This window comes from Cibotium barometz, chromosome 25, assembly GCF_041138505.1.
Source record: "Cibotium barometz isolate CiBa-2024 chromosome 25, ASM4113850v1, whole genome shotgun sequence".
NCBI classification, from domain to species: Eukaryota; Viridiplantae; Streptophyta; class Polypodiopsida; order Cyatheales; family Cibotiaceae; genus Cibotium; species Cibotium barometz.
The window spans coordinates 38,225,765-38,242,406 of record NC_141070.1 but is presented as its reverse complement, the minus strand read 5'-3'; the positions used below and the strand labels follow the sequence as shown (position 1 = coordinate 38,242,406).

The 16,642-nt window shown below is 38.2% G+C and overlaps 1 protein-coding gene across 1 annotated transcript in view; it reads left to right on the top strand.

The window, feature by feature from the left end:
• LOC147624540 (uncharacterized) overlaps positions 1-8,200 on the top strand; it is a 40,645-nt gene extending 32,445 nt beyond the window's left edge. Inside the window, exons 3-4 of the mRNA XM_086819843.1 lie at positions 5,208-5,525; positions 8,037-8,200. Coding sequence (XP_086675969.1) covers positions 5,208-5,525; positions 8,037-8,200 — 482 coding nt within the window. The remainder of the gene's footprint in view (positions 1-5,207; positions 5,526-8,036) is intronic.
• Positions 8,201-16,642: the final 8,442 nt, after the last annotated feature.

Sequence of the window (16,642 nt, the reverse complement as noted above, 5' to 3'; positions counted from 1 at the left end):
TAGAAGTTCACCACCAAGAGTATTTAAATCATTCTAATGTAAACATTTTCTACTTATCAAAGGGAAACATTATGAAAAACTTGATTTTATCCATTAATCATTCATCTAGGATAAAGAATGGTTGGATTTACTAAAAAGAAGAGAGGGGAATGCCTTTTTTCAATGAGGCATAACATCATATTCATATTAGAGAAGACAAAAATCATAAAAAATCATAAAATGAAATAGAAAAGAGAAGAATCTCCAACTTACAAGGAATTTGAGAGCTTTCCTTTGGCTTGATGGTTTGAGGGATCTACTCTTGTTTGAAACAAGAGTGGCCACCAATATTTAGAAGAGGGAAGGTCAAAAACTAATGAATTATGAGTAAATTCAGAGTTTTTGGCTCTTGGGAGAAGTAGGGTAATAGTGCAAAAACACTATTGAGCTTCAACAAAGGGGAAAGCTTCTATTTATAAGAAAAAGTGGCCAACTGATTCTAGAACTTTCCAGATCAATTTGGTTAATTTTTGACCATTTTTGGGTCAGTTTAGTCCACTTTTTGGATCTAGTTAAAACAGGAGAGAGGAGAGATAAAAATATCTCATTATTTGGGAGTTTGAAACTCTCCCACACATGTGAAATAGGCACCTCCTTCATGAGGGGAATTCCCCCATACTGAGGTGTCAAAAATGCATCATTTCTTCTAAATATCTCTTTTTTATCTATTAACCTTGTCCTTAGTCAACTCTTCATCTTATGTGAGTATTTACTCATTTTTGGGGGATTTTCCTTTTATTCTTCCATTTATCTCCTCCCTACATTTGGATGAATCTTATTGGTCCATAGGAACCTTAATTTAAAATTTCAAAAAAATCTTGACCCCCCTAGGATAAGGCCTCTTGAACAGATTATACTTAATTTCTAATGCTTCTGAAAATCTTTTTGAACTTCTGTTTCAGGGAAACTTATTTTAATAAGAAGAGATATTTTTTCATCCAAAAATATTTAAAAACTGAATTACCACTCTCTAGAAGATTTTCTCTCTCTAGGCCAAAACTGGTAGAAACAAGATCTTTTATATTTCTGAAGAGGGATTTGATTACAGGGGAAGATGCTAGATATCTTGAGAGGCTAGGGAGGAATCTTATATCTATGAATAGTCTCTATTTGCACATACCCAAAGTTAAAGGCAATAATCATCCCAAAAGCCCCTACTCTTGGTGGCTAACCAATCACAAGGTCTCTTAAATTAGGATCCTCCTTTGACTCTCAGTCCTCATCAATCAAGCTATCCTTCTTGAGATAGAGTCTTTTGTAATAGGGTTCATACATAAATAGCTTAAGATTCTCCCAAACAGACTATTGGGGGGTTCTCCTTTTGGTGGTGAGGGTATGATAGGATTTGCAATCTCCTTTATGACCACATATCCTTACTGTAAGTCTGCACTTTTGTTTCTTTGATCCATGGATCACTCATACATACCTCACTATAAGTTATGACTAAAGGTTATGTCTTAGGCTAGCTCAACACTCCCTTAAGTATCACCTAAATGATGTGAACCAAAGCTTAGTTGTTGATAAGAGGATTATTTGATGTACTATCGTTCAAATGAACATTGTTTTCTAGAATTCTCCTTGACCTCAAGTGCATTAATCAAATTGGTTCAAGAGTAAACCACTCTTACTCAGAAATATTAATCCTTTTCAGCTCTTGAAAATGGACCCAAATCTCAACAGTTTTCCCAAATATTCAAGATTGCAAGTTTTTATAAGTTTTTGATTTTTTATAATTGTACATGTACATAATCAATGTACAATCATAGTCTGATGTATCTTTTAAGTTTTATGTATACAAATGGAATTGAATAAAGATGAGTTGTATGTATACAAATGGAATTGAATAAAGATGAGTTGTATGTGGCAAATTTTGGCCCTATTTGTATTGTGCAAAGTAAGTTGTATACATTTCAAAATCTATTTGTAAGTATTCAGATTTGCTCTATTTATGCAAATCCTAGGGTTCATACATAGATAGCTTAAGATTCTTCCAAACAGATTGTTGGGGAGGTTCTCCTTTATTGGTGAGAGTGGTATGATAGGATTTGCAATCTCCTCTATAGTAGCCACATATCCTTACTGTAAGTCTACACTTACATATCCTTACTGTAAGTCTGCACTTTTTCTTCTTTTATCCATGGATCCCTCATGCATTCCTCATTGTAAGTTGTGTCTAATGATTCCTTATGTCTTCTGCTAGCAACACTCCCTCGAGTATCACCTGAATGGTGTAAACCAAAGCTTAGTTGATAAGAGGATCTTGGATCATTTTGTTGAGAAATGTGGTGCCATAGTGCAACAAGTGTGGAGCAAGGAAGAGAGCATGCATATTAAAAAGGAAGAAGAAAGACTAAGGGTCCTAGCTCAAAGGTTAATTTGTATGGTTGCATGTAAAAGGTGAAGTTAGTGTGGTCAAAAAGCTAGCACATGAAAAGCACAAAGTGGCACATGGAATGTTAGCATTTATTGATACATGGATGGTGTTAGGATGTGTTCCATGTTATGTGCTTATTTCCTCTATGATCAAATGGGGACGCCTTGCGATCATTACTCACACATTAGAATGTGGGTGATGCCATTATTTAATTCCATATGTGTGATGTATACTTATTGGGGGTACATTTTGTGTTTGGGTTATGCTTTGATGTCTTTGAGGACTAATGTGTTTAGTCAACCGTGTGCACTCAATTTAAATGGTCCGGGATTAATTTATTAATCAGCTATGTGCGTTGATACATTAGCTCGAGCAAGACATGTGTTGGACCGCAATGGGATCTCCGAGAACATGTGATACCCATTCTAGTATTTATTGGCTTTGCCAATAAATACTATGCTTACCTTTTTGATATAGGCTCAAACATTATTATTACCCCTTTATCTATTTTTGTGCACATGTTGTGTAAGCTCTCTATTTTTGCAAGCCTTGAGCTATTTTTGTAAGGGAGCTAATTTTATAAAGGGGTACCGTAAATAATCAATATAAAAAATATGGGTGAGAAGGTAAAGAATCCTCTTCTCACTCTAGGGGAGATTCAACCTAATATTCTTGTTTGTTGATGGTTATTTTCCATGCTTTTCAATTATTTGTTTATACTATGCTTTTATTGTTAATTTGTGGAATCATTAGCTCAAGTGTAATCCATTAGCTCATATTGTTTATACTATGCTTTTATTGTTAATTTGTGGAATCATTAGCTCAAGTGTAATCCATTAGCTCATATTGTTTGTTGATTCTTGAGCTAATGGATTCTTGAGCTAATGAGTTTGTTAAATCTCTTCTCAAGTGGTACAAAGATCCTGCAAGTGGTATGAGAGCGTGGGTAACCAATGATGGGAAGACTATGAATTCTCTTGAAGACATTTACTTGCAGTTAATATTGTAATTGGAGAGAAGCAAGCACACTAAAGGGCCAGGATTTCAGCAAATTGGAGCTTTTTTGGAAGGTCCAAGACCTTAGTTTTAGGGCTAACTAAACTGATCAAATCAACTCTAAAAGGGACAAGTAAAGCTTAAACAAAGCCTCAACTAAGTGGGTTTTGAAGAAGCAACACTTATATGCTTTTTCTTAATCACTATTAAGAGGTCTTAATCAAGCTTCAAAGTAAGTCCAAAGTCAAATATGAAAAAGCTAGCTTGTTGGCTGCTCTAAAGCTCTAGAAATCTGCAAACTGCTCCGAATTGAAGATCTACTCCGAACTTGGATGCATTCAGCTCGGCCCCTTGCTCAGAAAGTACTCCACACTTGCATACTTTTGTCAAGGATCGGAGATTTTGATTTTGCAATGGTGGAGGTGAACCTACAAGATCTATGGCTTACAAAAATCCTATTTCTTTCCATGCACAAAAGCCTAAAAGCCAAGCTATGGTTCATGTTCATGTGTGGAGCCTTTCTAAGTTAAAAACCCTTCAAAATCAGCCCCAATTCATCCGAACTTGGCCCTGCTTCAAGCTAAAAACATTCTCAGTTTTTCATACTCGTTTCACTCAAAAAAATCACATCTCAAAATTGCAAGATTTTCAAATTCAGTTTTAAAAAACGACTTCCCGAAGCCCATAATTTACCAAAAAGTGGTCAAATCACCTCCAAATCGAATGGCGTTTGACGTGTGGTCTTTCCCCACATTTTTCTCAGAACATTCAGAGCTTCCACACAAAAATTAAAAGTTTTTACTTCACCATGGTGTGGTCCTAGCTTTGGTATTACACTTGACAGATTGCTACCATTTTTTGGTGACGGATTCATCTCTACGTTGAATTCCACAAAGTTTCAGACTTACTTCAAATTTTGAACAAGGCAATAAGTATTACTTTTCGTAATTATTTTCCCTTTTCTTATCGTAAATATTATCAATTTGTGCATTTTATTATTCTTCTTCTTCTTATTCATACACCATGGCAAATCCACAACCCCCAACAATCATGAAGTAACTTCAATCTATTCAAGCTCAACTCAACCAAGAAAGAGCTAAAAGAATGGAACTAGAGCAAATAGTCAATAGCAAGAAACATGAACAAAGTGCTAAGCCTCAATTGGACATCAGTCATATCATCCAAGAGACTTTTCGAAGAGACTTTTCGAGCGCAAGAAGAACGAAAAGGCAAGAAGACTAGTCAAAATTCATTCACTTTTCAAATTTTTGATGGTAAGAAGGAACCAAAGATTGTATTGTCATGGCTTATTCAACTTGATGACTATTTTTTGGGGGAAGAATTTTTTGAGAAGGACAAAGTTAAATGTGTCGCCAACCATTTGGTTGAAAGTGCATCTCTATGGTAGAATGCCATCAAGCAAGGATGGGATAGACCAAGGACTTGGAAGGAATTTCAAAAGCTCATCAAACAAAACGTTCTTCCACCTCAATACAAAGCCAGGGTGCATCAACAATGAGATATGATATGCCAACTTGACAAAGAAACTATGTAGATGTATGTGGATAAATTTTGGCAAACACTTATCCAACTTCAAGCCATTGAGACAGTGCGATCGAAGGACCAAAAGCATAAATTCATTGCCAGATTGAAGCCTACACTTAGGGTGGAGATCAACATGTTTCAACCACACTCACTATCCATGGCTATCTCTTTAGCCCACAATTATGAGCAAAAGAATGGAGCCCCAAAGGAGAACAAACCACTACATGAGTCTCATACTAACAAATTTAAAAAGTTTGTTCCTTATCGCGTAAGTTTGACAGGAATGCCAATGCGAATAGAAGCATAGCTTCTAACAATGACAAACAAGGTGCCAACAACAAGAAGAAGAAGAAGAGTGAAGATGTGAAGCCAAAGCAAGTTTCAATACCTAAAATCATGAGATACTACAATTGTGGACAACAAGGACACATTGCAATCAATTGCCCAGAGAAAAAGAATCAACCCACCGCTCAAGTCAACATGATTGATGGTGAAGACGATGAGGACGATGACAACTTTTCGCTAAAGAAAGTGGGTAATTCTGAACAAGAAGAGGAATACGATGATCAAGGTATGCCTAAACTCATTAAAAAGAAAGTCTCTCTTCATTGCTTCTTAAAATGAAAGGTACAAATTAAGGGTAAGAAAGTAAACATATTGCATGATGATGGTAGTACACACAATTTTATTTCCGAAAAGCTTGTATATGACCTTAAATTAGATGTTGTTCCTTATATGTACAAGATTAAAAATGCATTTGAAGGGACTAAATACCATTGCACTCAGAAAGTGAAAGATGTTGTATCATCCACCATTGCACCTTACAAGCAACCCCCCGGACATTTCTCATTGCACCTTTGCATTCATATGATGTTATCCTTGGTATGCCATGGAGACATGAGCACAACCCATGCATTGATTACAACTCTCATGATTTATCATTTTATTTCAATGGTGAGTGTGACTATCTTAAAGGATTAAGGGAATCTAGTGGATGTGCACTCCTTAGCCGCACCCAAGCTAAGCAAGCCATGAGGAAAAAGGAGAAGACTTATTTAGTCTTGGTTAACAAGCTTACTACTTCTAAAACAACTCCTAAGGACTAACTGCACGAGCAATTCATTTCATAATTTTTGGATTGTTTCATGAATGAGCTACCACCAGGTTTACCTAATTTGAGACCACAAGACCATAGGATAGACTTTATTCCTGGTAGCATCCCACCTTGTAGAGCTCCTTATAGGATAAACTTTTTAGAGCAAAAAGAGATCCATAATCAGATAGAGAACTTACTTGATAGAAAAATTATTAGGCCTAGTAGTTCACCATATGGAGCACCCTTCTTTGATGATATTTTAGTCTTTAGAAAAGATGAAGATGAGCATGAACATCATTTAGAGAAAGTGTTCAACCTTTTGAAGGAGAATCAACTTTATGCTGCCAATCCAAACAAGAGTGATTTCTTCTAAAGAGAGATTGAATACCTTTGGCACATCGTGTCTGCCGATGGAATTCATGTTGACCCTAAGAAGATAGAGACCATTAGAACTTGGCCAAGACCAAAGGACATTCATGAATTAAGATCTTTTCTTGGATTATGTTCATATTATAGTGAAAAACTTTGCTTACAAAGCTCATTACTTGACTGAACTCTTGAAAAAGGCCAAGGGTTTTCATTGGACTGACATGCATGAGAAATCCTTTAATGCTCTTAAGTATGCACTTACACATGCACCTGTATTGACACTATTTGATTTTCTTAGACCATTCTTTCTAGTAGTCACTGATGCTAGTAGATATGGAATTATTGTTGTACTTATGCAAGACAATCAAGACAATCATCCCATTGCCTTCGAGAGTAGGAAATTGAAACTGTCTGAGATTAATTATAGCACTTATGACAAAGAATTGATTGTGTTCATGCATGCATTAAAATTTGGAAGCATTATCTCAAGGGTTCAGAATTTAGTATTAAACTGATCAACAAAGCATCAAACACTTGCTTTCACAACCTTTGATTGCGGATAGACATATTAAGTGGGCATCTTTTATTCAAAGTTTTAAACCAGCTATTCAATACACTCCTGGATGCAAAAATGTTTTTTGTTGATGCTTTAAGTAGGAGACCTAGCATTAACAACATATCTGTTATTGAGGGTATTTCATTTGATAACATGAGAGGAACCTATGAAAATGATTCTGATTTTTATAATGCATATAACAAAATGAAGGATAATTATTGTTTGTTGCATTTAGATTACTCATATGTTGATGGATTTCTATTCTTTCAAAAGAAATTGTGCATCACTCGACCATTTAGGCAAGTCATCATTGAAGAATCTCATCAACATTCTTATGTTGGACATAGAGGTGTCTCTTCTACTTTTCAAATTGTTGCTAGAGTTTTCTTTTGGCCTAACATGCATCGTGACATTGCAAAGTTTGTTTCTGAATGTGTTATATGTCAAAAGATAAAAAGTCATAAAGGAAAGAAATTTGGATTTCTTATGTCTTTACCCATTCCCAACAATGAACCTTGGAAACAAATAAGCATGGATTTCCTTTCTGGTTTTCCTTTGACTGCAAGAATGACATGATTTGGACTATTGTTTGATTGAGAAAACATGCTTATTTCATTCCTTGCAAAAAGACATTAACTACTTATCAAGCTTCACATATGTTCATTAAACAACTCTTTGTGCATCATAGATTACCTAAGATTATTATCTCTGATAGAGAAAAAAAGTTTTGTTGTGATTTTTGGACTACATTGTTTGGACAATTTTGGTACAAAACTTGATTTTTCTACTACTTTCCATCCTGAGTCAAATGGTTGAGCTGAAGTTACAAATAGAACCATTCTTGATTTGCTTAGATCCTATGTTGCATCTCAGCCTAAGCAGTGGGATAAGAATTTTCACATTTTGCAATTTGCATATAATAGTTATCCTCGCACTGCTACCAAGAAAGCACCTTTTGAGATAGTATGGAAAGGCTTTGCCAACTCCTACAACTAGTCTTTCACATTCTATAGAGACTCCATACTCATTTGTTAAAGACTTTGAACAAATCCATAGTTAAGTGAAAGAGAACATTCAGAAGGCTCAAGAAAAGTACATGAAATATTCAAATCGTAAACGTACGCATGCCATATTCAATGAAGAGGACTATGTACTTCTTCGCATTGAGAAAAGGAGACTCGAGTCTGTAGAGACTAACCCTATAGAGTTAAAGCTAGCTCCTTGATTTTATGGACCTTTCAAGATCATTACAAATATTAATGACAATGCCTTTAAATTGGAGCTACCTTCTAATTGGCATATTCATAATTCTTTTCACGCTAGTCTTTTGAGACCATTCAAGGGACTTCTACCTTCTCATCCTATGCTAGAAGAACCTCGTGAATTAGTAGAGATGAAGAAGAATGTCTCGAACCCTGAGTCTATTTTATTGACCACCATAAGACCACCACTACACGCACTGGCAACACACTTGTCAAGTATCTTGTGGGCTTCAAGAACCATCCTATTGAAAATGCTAGATGGATGCTAAGCGGTTTTTCCATTCTTTCCTAGATCTCATCCGCTCTTACCAAACACGCAACTAAGTTGCAACCCGAGCAAGAGGGAATGTTAGGATGTATTTCCTCTATGATCAAATGGGGACGCCTATGCAATCATTACTCGTGCATTGGAATGTGGGTGTGACAGCATTATTTAAATCCATATATGTGTTGTATACTTATCGGGGGTACATTTTGTGTTTAGATTATGCTTGATATCTTTGAGGACTAATGTGTTTAGTCATCTGTGTGCGCTCAATTTAAATAGCCAGGATTAATCTAGTAATCAGCTGTGTGCACTGACATTTATTTTATAGACAGGCGATAGTTGAGTGGCGGACATTAGCTTGAGTAGGACGTGTTGGACCGCAATGGGATCTCTAAGAGCATGTGACACCCATTTAGCATATTCATATTCTAGTATTTATTGGATTCGCCAATCTCCTTGTCCATATCATTTTGGTATGCTTACCTTTTTTATATAGGCTCAAACACTATTATTACCCCTTTTACTATTTTGTGCACATGTCATGCAAGCTCTCTATTTTTGCAAGCCTTGAGCTATTTTTGTAAGGAAGTTAATTTTGTAAAGGGGTACCGTGAATAATCAATACAAAAGTTATGGGTGAGAAGGTATGGGAGCCTCTTCTCACGCCAAGGGAGATTCAACCCAATACTCTTGTTTATTTTCCATGTTTGTCAATTATTTGTTTATGCTATGCTTTTGTTGTTAATTTGTGGAGAGTCTTGAGCTAATGGATTTTAAGCATATGAGTTTGTTAAATCTCTTCTGAAGTGACATGAAGATCCTAGGAGATGGCATAAGGGTGCACATATCTTGTGGGATGGATGAAAGATCCCTGCCCCCTCCGCGCAACAAATTCGGGGGTGCTAGCAGCGGAAGTAGCACTTCTTGTGTGGGACAGAGCCTCTCAGGGCCTCGCCCACGAATATCCAGACAAGAGACTAATCCCTCGATTCTTCCAAAACCAAACCCGTAAAAACTTCTCTCGCCTAGAAAGCCCAGAAAGCACGGGCGATTCCTCTAGGATATTTTTATTCTAACGTAGTCAAGGTCATCACTAACCAAATTGATGTGACTGAATCCGTAAGTCACATGGTCAGATCAAGGAAAAGACTTGCACTTGGATCATAGAGACCAATGCTTTTTTCCTCATTGAGAGGCACAACCGTTGAGTCTTTTCCATAGAACAAGGACTGTCCGGGATTTACTTCATCTATCGTACCATAATTGAATTGAGTCTCATTTTAGGGATCCATCAGTCCAGCCTAACCCCATCCAGTCCCATGGGTTAGCCAACCGCCCACCAACCACTGTAGTGATAGGATCCATTTAGGAATTTGGTTATGTTTTGTCTCGGGTACCAAGGAAAAGAGTTCCAACTTCATCAACCCAAACATAGCACTTTCTATAATGCACAAGCGCATCACAATCTCCATGGATCATGTAATTCCACATTAGGCATTGGGCAAAGAGTAGCCTTTGGTGAGCACGAACAAACTTCTTTGCCTTAGTGCCAGCACACATGAAACTTAGGATACATTTCATCGGGCTCACTTTGTCTATTCACACATTTAGGGGCGAGATCACTTTAAAAAATGCCCCCTACAATAGTAGGTGGGTTGGTCTCACCCTACATCTCATTCATTCACATCTATCCCGATTCACATCTCATCCATTCACATCAAGCCACCTACCCTGGTCTCCTGGAGACGGCCTCGGCCAGAGCACTGCCACTAGGTCGATGGCTAGTGTAATCCACCTTCTCCTCTAAGACAAACTCTGCATATAGTTGCTTTGCGAAGTATATGAAAATCTAGCAGTTGTTCGACATCCTCCCATATGCCACAACATATCGACTATAGATATGTGCCGCCATACGAGGATGCGAACACCAGGAAATAGTAAGGGGCTTGCCCTCCCTAGGCCTCATCCCGCGACTATCAAAGAAAAGATCTAAGTAGGCTCCATCCCTAATCGGACCAAAAGATCACAGACCTGACGATATGTCAGGCCATGTGACACAGAAGCAGTGTGATGGTGGGCTATCCACTTATCTACATAAACAGTATTGTGAAGGCTACGAAGGGACGATAGCATCGCCTCCAAGTCTAGCACCATATGTAATGTAGACAGTGTGTGTCTAGCAGTCCTACAGATAGCCGCTAACTCGCGGTCTATCTCCACGGATGAGGTCCGCAATAGACGAGCGGCCCTCCTCATGTGACTCTATGCTAGAACCTAAGCCTAACACAAACGGGCAAGTCAATGTGAAAGGTCCAATGCTTAGTGCTAAGCAGCACTAATGAAGCTATAAAACAATGCTAATGAGCCCACTAATTGCTAATCCAAATCAAGAGAGCAAGGAGAGTGAAAATGACGTGTGAAAATGAGGCAAAAAAAAAACTTTCCGGTTTTATAACCTCGATCGAGGTTCGATGGCATGCATTTTAGAGTTTGCAAGATGTACGCTCTGAATGTACGTGCGATTTTAGGATTAGTGAGACAAATGACCAAGATACACATTTGATTTTAGGATTGTTAACGACTATGATTTGAATTAAGTACCTCGTTCTTCGAGATACATGGTGGACGGCTTAGATTTTGGGTCATTACCATGATCGAGGTATGTTTGACAGTCGAGATTCACTTCATACCTCGATCGAGATATATAAATGCCTGGAATCACATCTTCAAATGTGCATGAATGGACGGGTCAGATTGTGTTGATGTATCTCATTTTCGAGGTTTTTGAATGGCTTCGATTTCATCTTGGTATCTCGAACAAGATATGTGGACGGATGAGATTACATCTCTATACCTCGAAGAACAAGATTTTTCAATGGTCGAGATTGTTAAAATTATAGCAATGTGATGAGCTATGGTGGATAAAATGCTAGAATTAACATCATTAACAAAGAGATTAGATAATAATTAAGATATGATTAGTGAGCAATTAACTGATAGCTTAATGTAGGCATGGATAATCAAAAACCAACAAATTCTCATTAGGCCAATGCCTCAATTTATAGAGTTTACATCCAAGCATCTAATCCCACTGATTTCTCCTTGATTCACTCCACCTCTTTTGCTTGATTCTCTCCACACCTCCCAGAATATCTCCACACCTCCTAAGTCTCCTCATGCTACCCTTTATTCTCTCCCCCAGTAGATTCTTCTCACCTTTTCACAAGTTCTCTCACATTTACAGATTCTCTTTTACAGCCTCTAGCCAAGGGCTTGTTCCTGCACACACCCTGTTCACTTGTATATTTCAACACCTCCCCTCCTCAAGTGAATACTTCTAGCACACCTGGACCCTATACCAAGTTTCCCTCTTACTTGATAGTCCGCGAGCGACCAGTGCTGCCTCAAGTCCCTAAACTCATAGTCCTTGACACACTCTCTCTCCTTGTGTCGTCCAAGGCTACTACAAGTGCCTGTGACCTTGACTAAAGTGCTCACACATACATCTACCACATGGCCTACATCATCGATGGCTTAGAGGTGGTTTTACTCTGTTGGGGCAGGTTACATTGGGTTGTGGGGTTTCTCTCTCTCTTTCTCTCTCTCTCTCTCTCTCTCTGAAAAGATGATTCGACTTCACTTCCTTAGGAGCCTCCATGAAGTTTGTCGATGTCGTTCCTTCTCCACTGGGTTTGCTGTAGCAGTCTCTTGCCATGTGTCCTGGCTTTCCACAATTGTGGCAAGTGAAGGTCCTTCCTCCTACTCTGCCTCTTCCTCGTCCTCGTCCTCGAGAGAATCCTCCTCGGGTGAAGAATGCTTTTTCTTCTCCTGCTTAAGTCGAGCCATTTCTTCTCTTTGCCTCTGCTCTCTTGCTCTAGTAGAGCTCCTTCTATCTCGTGTAGCTTCAATTCAGGTACATTCTTTAGTGTTGCTACAATATTTTCATATTCACCTTTGTCCACACTCTTCAGAAGCATTGCTAGTGCCTCATCATCTTCTATCTTTTTGCCAATAGCTACCAGTTGTTGCATAATGCTTTTATATCCGTTCAAGTGTGTGATTAAAGATTCACTTTCCTTCATACCCAATTTGTAGAATTGCATTAACAGATTTATCTTTGAATTTTTAGCTTGTGTGCCAAATAATTTATTGAGTTCATCCCATGCATCTTTTGCCCATTGTATCCCTGTGATATGATGAATGATTTCATCATTTAAACTGAGTGCAATAAGTCCCAATGCTTTTTCATTCTTGCTCTTCCACTCATTTTCCCCTCTCACCTCTGGGCATTCATCTCTTCCCTCAACTAGCCCCCATAGATTTTTCCTCATGAGCAGATACATGGTTTTTGTCTGCCATGTGTAAAACTGCTCCCCATTAAATTTGGCTATTTCTTGTGCCCCGTACTCATGATAATGTGAAGGGGGTCTTACCTCTTGATCCAATTTCAAGATTCAAGGGCAGTGTCTACCCTTTTACAACTCAATCTACCCTTTTACAACTCAATCTGGTGTTTAGGAGATGATTACAATAGATCAGTATAAAATCATCAGAAATTACATTAAATCAAGGGTAAACACCATATTAGATAATTTGGAAAAAATCCCATTCCCATTTGAAAAATGAGAGCATGGTGAACTTGTCCAAAAGTTTGTCAAAACCCCCTCATGTGACATATCATCGGAAAGATCTTGAAGAGTAGAATCTAAATCTATGATCTTCGACAAATTTGGAGTTAGTATGTTTAAGATATATCCAAAACTATATGGAGTAATTGATTCCCAAAATGTGAGATTTTTCCCAAATTACCTAATATTGACTTGGTAACCAATTTGTACGGAATAGCTGGAATATCAAACCATCTCCGAATTGCAATATGAAGCTATAGGGATCTGTATTAGATACCTAATGGTTGATTTGAACCCTCAATTACACCAAAAAATAGTGATTAGCATTGATTAATCATTGATTAGCAAATTAATCCTCTATTTTGTGTGTAGAAAACAGAGTATACGGGGAGCCTAGATCTGAGGCCTTAGAGTTCAAATGAGCTCAAATGATTTCAAGGCCATCAATAGCAATTAGTCTAGTAGAGGATTAAGCCAAGAAACCAAAGATTTGACTAAACATTGAATGCTTAATCTCTATTTTACCAAAGTCACCTGCAGATTTGATGAAGAGCTTGGATCTCACTGTAGACTTAATCAAATCAAATTCTGACTTCACCAGCTTGTAGAGCACCCTTGAAAACCCCTAGTCCCAAGAGGAATTTTGCAATTCTGTTTGGATGGGCTAGAGCACTAGAGTGTTAGCTATGTATACCTAGAAGGGCTTGCCCTAATGTTGCCCTAGAGGGAGATCAAGCCCCTCCACTGGCTGGGGGTACAGAGGGCTAGTTGAAAATAGTTTAAAAAAAGTGATTATTTTCTAATCATCTACTAATCCTAATTAGTTAGATAATGGGCTCATAAACTTGATGGATTCTAGGCTAGGCTCTGATACCATGTGATGAGCTATGGTGGATCAAATGCTAGAATCAACATCATTAACAAAGAGATTAGATAATAATTAAGACGTGATTAGTGAGCAATTAATTGATAGCTTAATGTAGGCATGGATAATCAAAAACCAGCAAATTCTTATTAGGCCAATGCCTCAATTTATAGAGTTTACATCCAAGCATCTAATCCCACTGATTTCTCCTTGATTCACTCCACCTCTTTTGCTTGATTCTCTCCACCTCTCCCAAAATATCTCCACACCTCCTAAATATCCTCATGCTACCCTTTATTCTCTCCCAGTAGATTCTTCTCACCTTTTCATAGGTTCTCTCACATTTAGCTCATCATGTTAGAGAGAGACTCCATGCATGAGAGATCAATTTGATCTATTATATTACACATGATAATGTGGCAGATCTTTTCACTTAAGCCTTACACGAGAAAAGTTTAAGGCCTTTGCAAAGATTTGAGCCTCTTCCCTTTCAAAGATTGATATGTAATCTGTGTAAACCTCACGTTTGTACCACTGGGCGTTTAGTACTTCACCCGTGAGGTTATACACTTATGCCATGGGCACTTTTACGCTCCTAATTCTTTTTGCATAGCCATCCAAGTGTGAACAGTGCTACCTACCTTAGAGTTAGCTAGTATATAAGTAACCTTACTCACATTTTAGGGTTGCTTACTCATTTATACTTTCTCTTTGTACTTATAGTAGAGAGATTTTATCTTTCTCCTTTGAGCTTGCGACTCTCTCTCACACTCTACACCCTTGTGTTCTTGTCATTGAGCATTGTATGTGTGTGAGTCCGGTTCCCCATTCTATGAGATCTAATAATAAATACATTGTCCATGATAGAGAACAAGATAACCAGATTATACTTACTGGATCTTTAATCACTAATGGTTTGTACAATTGGACATGTATAACAAGTGTGATGTTGCTTATCTGGCAGACACTTCTAATGCAATGAAAGATGCCTAGTTTTGGCATGCTAGGTTTGGCCACACTTCGATTGATGGTTTGATGCTTTTGCAGAAACATGAAATGTTAGAGGATCTTCCTTAAATTGATCTCCACGGACAAGATATGTTTGTGAAGGATGCATCCTTAGAAAATTTTCTCACCAACATTTCCCAAAAAATGTAGCAAATAGAGCTAATCAAAATACAACTCGTATACAATGATGTGTGTGGTCCAATGAGGACTAATTCTTTGCCAGCAAACTTATACCTTATAAAATTGGGTGCCAATGAGGACTAATTCTTAGGCTTAATGTAGGTGCCTTATAAAATTGTGTGTGGTCCAATGAGGACTATTAACAATCCTAAAATGGGATTGATCATGGTGATAGACAATGATTAAGCAACATAATTAAGGTGGATTAAACCACACTAAAAACTCCATGAGAGAGAGAGAGAGAGAGATTGCACACTCAACACTTGATTCTATTCTATTGCATATCACAATGAACCGTACAATGATATAGGCCCTCTAGCCTTATCCCACTTTACACATTATCATCCATGTGGCACTCCCTTTTCCACTCTTTTGGTCAACACTCACACACCATTCAATATTACATGTGGCATTCCTATCTCACCACAATATCTTGCACCTCTAGGGTGCTTTCCCACATACACACAACACCACGATTACATCTTTCAACACCCCCTCTTAATCGAGGTGTTCCACAACTCACCCATCACCCATCTAAATGTAGCATTCCACAACCACAATCGCTACCTCTCTCAACACTCCCTCTCAAAGATACATTGGAGTCTCCATCAACCAAACATGTGTGCGCGTGTCTACAATCTTAGACACCTAGTCCATTTTGAGCTGACTCGCTCATAGCGGAACCACTCAGTCTGATTTGAACATGGAAGTTCGGGTGGGAACCAACCTATGCGCATGCACCTCACACATGCATCGCTCATGCACACATCACGCGACAACCATTTCAAGCTTCTAGGTGAGCTCGGGCAGGGCAACCCTCATACCAATGGGTGAATACAAAAATTTCTCGTTTTGAGCACGCAGACTCGGGCACGGTTGCCCTCATATACATGGGTGAAACAAATACAATGCCTTTTGGCCACAGCTGGGCAACGGACCCTCATGAAAAATAACATCCATAGGTTCATTTTGAAAAGCTGATAAAGCCAATACTTGGCCAATATTCTAAGATAATACATTCTATTGTGTGGGGATCAAAGTCACAAAATACCGTGTTCAAGCATATGAACAGGTTCTTGGTGTGTGTAATCAAGTACAAAGTATATGTTTCTTAAAAAGCATGTGAGCAAGGGATTTATCAAAATAGACCCTTTGACGTTTTGAAAGGTTGTAGACCTTTCCATAAAATTTAATAAAAAAACAATTTGTTGTTGGTTGCACCCGTGGGCATTTTCTCTGATCCTGCACATGCTCTAGGTGGCGTTGAACGCCCTCTTTATTGCGCCTGGTGGTTGGGCAGCTTAACCAGGGGCCCACTTGCTCTGTAACTATAGGCTTCATCTTCTCCACGACAAGTTCTATGGCGACCTTACAATCTGCAACATTTCTTGCTTTAGTCTTCTTTTTCATCACTCATGATGCGCTAGCTTTTCTTTTTCATCGCTCATGATGCGCT